Below are 7,434 nucleotides of genomic sequence, written 5' to 3' on the forward strand. Positions count from 1 at the left end.
TGTGTGGGACTAATATGTGTGCAGATGAGGCGAGGCCGTCCTGGGCTGTGAAGCCAGTTGCTGCTTGCGTGAGAACATGATCCCTCCTCCCCTCCTGACTCACCTGCCGGGCTCCAGGTCTTAACAGGTACACAGCGCCGCGTTCCGTATCAACTAACATATCTGGCTACTTTGACGGGCCGGCTCTGAGTTCCAGAGGACACGCCTCCAGGAAGTGGCTGAGGGAGCGTTTTTACGTGAACCCAAACCCCCTCACCGTGGGGCAACACCTGGAAAAACCAGTCGGGCTGTTTACAACGGCGCGGCTACAGTCACTTTTGTTCAACCTGTTTAGTAACATTCTGCCTTTCGTCAATGAGTGTCGCTCCCCACCAGAAAACACAGGGTGCTCTGCGCTTTGTTAAACAACCGTCAGGTGACACGACTTTGTCACTTTGCGTTGGAAAGTAAGGTGGCGGATGCTACGGTTAACGAATAGCAAGATGAAGCCATGATTCACGACAGGCCACTGACTGTGTTGTCGTGACTCTGGCTGCTCATAACACTCGACATGTGCTGCAGGCAAAGAGACACTTACATAAACGTGTTACCGTGGAGACAGACGGAACACACAGACACACGTGTGTATGGAGGAGAAAGAGGCATGGGAAGCAGAGAGTGTAGACAAAATAGCAATTTATTAATAACTTATCTTTTCTTTACATTCGTAAGAGAGGAGTGTGGAGGGGGGGGTGGCAGAGGATCGCCAAGATGGCTCCCTCTAGAAACATAGGCCTTCTCTCTGGATTCATTTCTCTCAACTTGACGAATAAAAACTGCATTTCACAGAGTTTTCCCTGAAGAGGCGAGGCTTTGTCCACAGCTCAGAGACTTTGAACCCTTGCACACAGATCAGCGTTCCTCGCGTTGACCTTCAATTTCTCCACAAGACCAGACGTCCAGTTTCCACAAAGCTTCAGCTTTGAGATACCTTAACATGTATGCAGTCCCAAATTAAAAATGGCTCCAGTCCCATTAGAGACAGGTTTGTTGATTTTTGTTGTTGTGATATAAAGAATATAATCATAGATAATAATAATAATTCATTCAGAGTTGTGGAGAGCAGTGACAGCAGAGTGACGGGGTCTCTCTGAAGGTCAACGCCATGAAACCATCTGTGCACAAATCTAAGGCAAACAACCAAGGTGACTTTTGATTTGTGTGAGGGTGGGTGCAAAAACAAGGCCTATTGGCTGAATTCACACATAAAGCGATAATCAAATATATTACACATGTACACATTTTTGCACGATTCTTGGAAAGCCTACTTGATTTTTTTGGCATAATCAACTTAAACATACTGATCAATATGCAGTGTGTTCGCTTACATAAAAGTAGAAGATGAAACAAAGAGAATCTTGAGTACCCACTTGTTGCAAAGGGTATACTGTATACTAGAGCAAGGCTTTACTATATTGTCTCTTATATTAAGATATATATACACAATGTATAAATGTTTGAAAAGACTCCGCACGTGTAAAATGGGAGTCCAGTATACTGTGCCATCTAAACCTGGGGTGCTTCAACCCCACACAGGCAAGTCTTCACAGAAGACGAAGGAGATAAGACGCCCCCAAAAGTCCCGAGGGTGCAAAGTGCTAGACGCCTGCAGCCCCCAAAATGCAACATAGAAAAGGATTTCATATTGATTTCTATATTTGTCCAGTTCTGAACAATCTTGTCTCTTTGGCACACCAGCCTAGGAACTGTGAAGAATAACGTACAACTGTCCATCAAATCATTTTGTGAATTCCCCAGACGCGCTGACAAAAAAAGAGTCTGACAGCGATATAGGGTTGTAGAAAGTATCTGTGCTCTCTCTCTAAACGACTCTCTTCCCCTTTTCGCTCTCTCTCTCTCTCTCACTGTCTCTCGCTCAGTCTGCAGCAGCTGCATCTGGTTGTTGGCCCTCCAGCGACTCGACTCGGCAGCTGTCGCCCGGAGCCGGCTGTATCAATAACGTCCGGAGCCCGGTCGCTCGGCAGGCGACGGAAAAAAAGAAGAAACTTTTCGCAGCTTTTCCACCGGAGGCCCACGCGCCTCCTCCGTTAGCGGGGGGGGGTGCGACGGGCGCGCCCTCACGTGGACTCCAGCGGGTCGAGCTGGAAGACGTTGTGGTTGGTGGGGGTGGTGAAGTAGAGCGGCTGGCTGGGCGCGGACGCCACGCGGTTGTCGCACGTGGTCTTGAGGCCCAGCGTGCGCTCAAAGTCCAGCAGTTGGCCCATGAAGTTGAAGTTGGGCGAGATGTTGGACTTCTTCATCTTGACGATGTCGTAGGCGTCGTTCATGGACAGGTTGAGCTTCTGCATCAGGTAGGCCACCGTCACCGTCACCGAGCGGCTGATGCCCGCCAGGCAGTGCACCAGGACGCCGCACTTCTGGCCTCGCGCCTCGTCTGGTGGAGAGGGGAGAAAATGCAAATATTAATATAGACCTCCGCCTGAATCACATGACAGATTCAGAGCCAGAACAAGATATCAAATGGTCCATTTGAACACGACTGAACCCGTCTTTGTCTGCAGTTTTAATTGATAACCCACTTGGGGGAGGCGTTCATTCAATCGTGCATAACCTATATTGCTTCTACAAGTGTGGCAGAAGGCAATGCTTTTGAACATAGACAGAACAAAGCCTGTGATAAATGTCTGTCACATTCAAGTGAAGTCCAGAGCTGGAGCAGGTCCAGGAGGGAGGAGGAGCGGATGTGATTATCCTGACTATCTCCCAGGCGCGTCGGTCAACAAACAGCGGCTGGAACGGCGGTAGCACATAAACAAGAGAGCACATTCTTTCTCTCTTTTGGCCTGGAGTAGCCGGCGTGGGGAAATGGACTATTACGGTCTATTAAACCATTCTTCCGCTCGCCAGGGCTTCTCTGACAATGGTGCCATTTGGGCGTGTAAACGTAGGAGTCATGAGGGCACCCTGTCAAGGCCAACAGGATGTCAACAGGGCCTGTAAATGGCTCTCTTTGTAATGTGGAGAGAGGAGGAGGAAGAGGGGGGGGGGGGCACTCACTGCCATGTCCTAGATTACTTTCAATGCCACTTCCTTCCTGTAGCGCTCAGATTACCGTCCTCCCCTTTGCTCACTCCCCCCCCCCCCCCCCCCCCCGCTTCTCCTGTTTCAACGTGGCCCTTTGTGTCGCAATTACACAAGGCCGGGGACAACAGATAGGCCAGGATGTGTCCTATTGAAGTCAAATCATTTGTACGCACACGGGGCATTTTAGCAGCACTCCATTAGCCGCCATATTGTGTTCCTCTGCCTTAACACAATGGCCTTAATCTGCGTACTGTGTGCGGCCCCGCTTGGCTTGATTGACTGATAAGACAGGCAGCAGCCAGGGACGCCTCCTCTAATCTCAATTGCACAATAAGAACCTAAGAACATCCTGGTATAGTGATAAGGCATCACATTAATAAGCTTAGGCTCCTGACAAGGCCTCGCTCTGATACATTCATCATAATCAGTAGGTGATTGTGATGAATGCAGTGGAGGAGTAAGAAATAGCTGAATAAAAGCATGTAAACAAATGCAGGAAGTGAATCAAGCAAAAGGCCTGCGGGGGGTTCATAATAATATTATATATATATATATATATATATATATATATATATATATATATATATATATATATATATATATATATATATATTAATATATATTATATATATATAATATATAATAATCATAATAATACTGCAGCAAGACGAGTTCAGTGGCTTTTGCGGTGCAGCAGCAGGATCGCTTACCGATGAAGCTGATGGCCTCGGGGAAGAACTGGGAGAGGTTCTGGCTCCAGTGGTCTGAGATGGGGATCTGCTTGTACTTAAACTCCCCGGCGTTCTCAAAGAGGTTGGGCAGGTTGGGCGTCACGTTGAGGATGTACTTGATGCCGTACTCCTCCAGGATGTCCAAGTTGGTGGAGTCCTTGGCGCAGCCCAGGTACAGGTGAGGCAGGATCTCCACGGGGAAGGAGGAGGGCTGGGGGTTGGACAGCGGGCTGCCGTCGGAGTCGGTGGCGCTGCTCGGCTCGCGGTCGATGTCCGACTCGATGTCCGAGGAGTCGGAGCTGATGCGCAGGCCGCCCAGGCCCAGCACCTGGGCGGTGGGGGAGCTGCTGTTGAACGAGCCGTCCAGGTTGGTTTCGCACATCCCCGGGTACTCGGCTTGGAATTTGCTGAAGCCACCTGCAAAAATGTGAATGAACGCATTAGTCACATGAATTCACATCGGATAGGCTATTCATAACAGCCTACGGTAGCAGTGCAAAAGGGTGCATCTTAATGCGTCATTGAGATGCATTAAATTGTGAAATGTTTTTCTGCATGGTTCATATTTTGCACATTCCTGCTGCACAGCTCTTTCATTTTAAAAAGACATAGATATTTTACACATTATATATTTTACATAATGTTCGTAATGTTAGTGTAAATGTTTCTATTTTATGTTATTTTAGATTGAGCTTTCTTACAGTATACTTGCTCTTTACTTTTCCTTATACTTATTGTTGTTATGCACCAAAATACAAAAGAAAATTCCTTGTAGCCTATGTGTAAACAATAATAAAGGCATTATGAAAACGACTGATTCAACACATTTTGAAAGAAGATTATTCTCAATATTATTATTATTATTTTGCGTTGGAAACTAGTGAAATTACATCAAACCACTGACACATTTTTTCCCACAAAATAATGCCAAACACTCAGTAAGCCTACTTACTAGTTAAAACGACTTGTCTAGTCTAGGATGAACAGCTCCCCCACTTTAGCCCCTTATAAAGCCCCTCTCCACCTCCCTTCACAACTCATCTGCGGCTTGTGAATGGATCTCGGGACCCTGCATTAAAAAGTGAATGATCCGCACTCACCCTCCAGATAGTAGGCCTTGTAGCCCTCGTCCTTCATCCTCCTCAGCAGCAAGCCCAGCACGGACCCGCCGTCCACGTTCTCGTTCCACTCGCGGCTGTACTCGTCGTACAGCACGATGCTGTCCGTCTTGCACCGGCGCGCAAACCTCTCCCGGTCCTCGCCGTCGGCCAGCAGCGAGCGCACGGGCAGGTTGCCCTTCTTGAGGCGGCGGAGCATCAGACTCGGGATGGCCACGTTGATGGCTGTGTCGACGTGCGACGACTCGTACAGCTCCTGCGCCCGGCAGTCCATCACCAGCAGGCCGCTGCGCGTCTCCAACTGCTCCCGGAGCCAGCCCACCGTCTTGCTGATCGCCATGACCGTGTCGAGCTGGGCGACAGACGGCTTCAGCTTGTCGAGCATTTATAAGCAGGAGAGGGGGATAGATAGAAAAAGCTTCCCCGGCTGCAGGCGAAGGGAGAGAAGCAAAAAGCTGGTGCGTAATCCCAGGGGCCTTGTTGTATTTTGTGATTATGTTGTTAAATGGAGCTGCTGCTGATGCAAGCGAATGTCAGACTTGCTTTGGCAATAAAATATTATCGTTAAGAAATCTCGAGATTTGCCCAGTCAAGTCCGCGGTGGATTCAGCCCTCAGACAGCAACACAAGCAACCCGATATACCGACTGAAATTCGAAAAACACAAGCTATAAATTCAGGCGAATATTTTCTGGTTCCTCTGTGTCCTTTACTGTGCGTAAAAGCACCTGGAGACGTCTGGAGAAGAACGTGGTAGGCTCTCTTTCACAGATTTCCTCACTGCGGGTTGCCGACACTGGCGCTCATTCATGCGTCTGGCCGGAGAAAGCCCATGCTATTTATCAATGAGTCACACACTGCCTGTCTGACGCGCTCTTATATAACTCCACACGGGGTCGGTCACAGTCAGCAGCAGCGCAAATATCTCTCCAAATGCGTCTTCGTTTTTAGAAATCCAAAGCAGGACGGGCGTCTGTAGTGCAGCAGCGGTGGATGTGATGCGAACCATGCGGTGGATGTCCTTCTCTTTCTGGCTCTTTCTTGTGAATAGACTCGGTGTGTCTGTCTGTCTCTTCTGGCTCTCTTCTGGCTGCTTTCGCTGCGCTCTCTGCGGCGCCAGGCTCCTGAATGGCTACAAACCGGAGGCGTTTCATTGGATACATGATGCCAGCCGGCCAATCAGAGCAGGCCCCAGCGGCGGTCGCCTTGGAAACGGGGGAGGAGGGGGGGCGGATGGAACGGCCCCGTGTGTTGATGAATTGTTAATGAGTTTGTCATTCACAAAAACGAAAGAGGAATTTCCGCTCCGGATCAAGTGAGTGCAAACAACAGGAGAAGGAAGGAAGGAGAGGAGAGGAGGAAGGGAGAGTGGCCATACCTCAGACTGAGAAAGAGAGAGAGAGAGAGAGAGAGGGAGGGAGGGAGGGAGGGAGGAGAGGAGAGGAGGAAGGGAGAGTGGCCATACCTCAGACTGAGAGAAAGAGAGAGAGGGAGGTGGGGGATAATAGTTGTAATAAAAAATAAGCAGCCTATGCCTTAGTTTAATGTGGCAAGGCAATGCAAGTTTATTTGCTGTAGCTTCTAGCACATTTCATACACAGAGGCAGATAAATAAATAAATAAATAGAAAATGTAGGCTATTACAAAGCAAAATAATAAACAGAACAATAAAATCCATCAAATCAAGTAAAGTAAAATAAAGCACAATACACTTCATAGTATCTACACTATTATACATTATATATTATTGCATACACTATATTATTTATAGGGCGAATCAGCATGACGTCACTGCCACCCAAAAATGCGTAACCCCTTACTTAACTAGTATGAGTTGTGCCAAACAAACGTTAATATCTAAAAAAAACTATACATCACCTGGCTTATATTTTGACATTCTCAGTGAGAATTAGCTCAAGAGTTTGATGTATAATATATGCATGTCGTGTTAAAGTTGTGTGAACTGTCGCAGTTTTTAAATTGTAAACACGGTCAGCCGGCTAGAGTCGGACACTCAAACTGAGGCTCCATAGGGTTCCATTGCCGTTGCCACCCAGTGACACAGTTTGTTTACCAAAATGCTGCTCGGCTGATCCCTCGTATAGCTTACACTATTATCTACACTATTCTTTTGGTAACACTTTAAAGCGCTATGTGGTGTGTTGCAAACTGATTATAAAGACATGAAGCATAGATAAACTGCTCTTCATTAGACAAACATCATGAAATACAATGACACACGTCATCCTAGTACAGTATTCAACTCCATAACATTTGAACATTGTGTGCATTATTTCATGCTCTGGACACGATGATTATCATGCACATTGCACAATGTTCTTATAATGCTGCCTTATGAGCAACACCTCAAGTAAAGTCTTATGCCAACATTTTTTGGAACAATTACCATAAATTGTGAGACCATCTGGCTGTTTGAACCCAGGTCTTCTGGACCGCCGTCCAGAGTCCAAATGTGAGCTTGTAGTTTGTATTATTGTGATG

The 7,434-nt window shown here is 47.4% G+C and overlaps 1 protein-coding gene across 1 annotated transcript; it reads right to left on the reverse strand.

The window, feature by feature from the left end:
• Positions 1 to 668: 668 nt before the first annotated feature.
• Positions 669 to 6,029, reverse strand: dusp6 (dual specificity phosphatase 6). Its single transcript, XM_083655005.1, has 3 exons — positions 4,916 to 6,029; positions 3,795 to 4,232; positions 669 to 2,434 (listed from the first exon to the last, which is right to left on the reverse strand). Exons 1-3 carry the CDS (start codon positions 5,316 to 5,318, stop codon positions 2,118 to 2,120), a joined length of 1,158 nt encoding a protein of 385 aa, XP_083511131.1. The 5' UTR covers positions 5,319 to 6,029; the 3' UTR covers positions 669 to 2,117.
• Between the last annotated feature and the right edge of the window lie 1,405 nt (positions 6,030 to 7,434).

The sequence above is a fragment of the Poromitra crassiceps genome (genome assembly GCF_964638095.1).
Source record: "Poromitra crassiceps genome assembly, chromosome: 18".
NCBI classification, from domain to species: Eukaryota; Metazoa; Chordata; class Actinopteri; order Beryciformes; family Melamphaidae; genus Poromitra; species Poromitra crassiceps.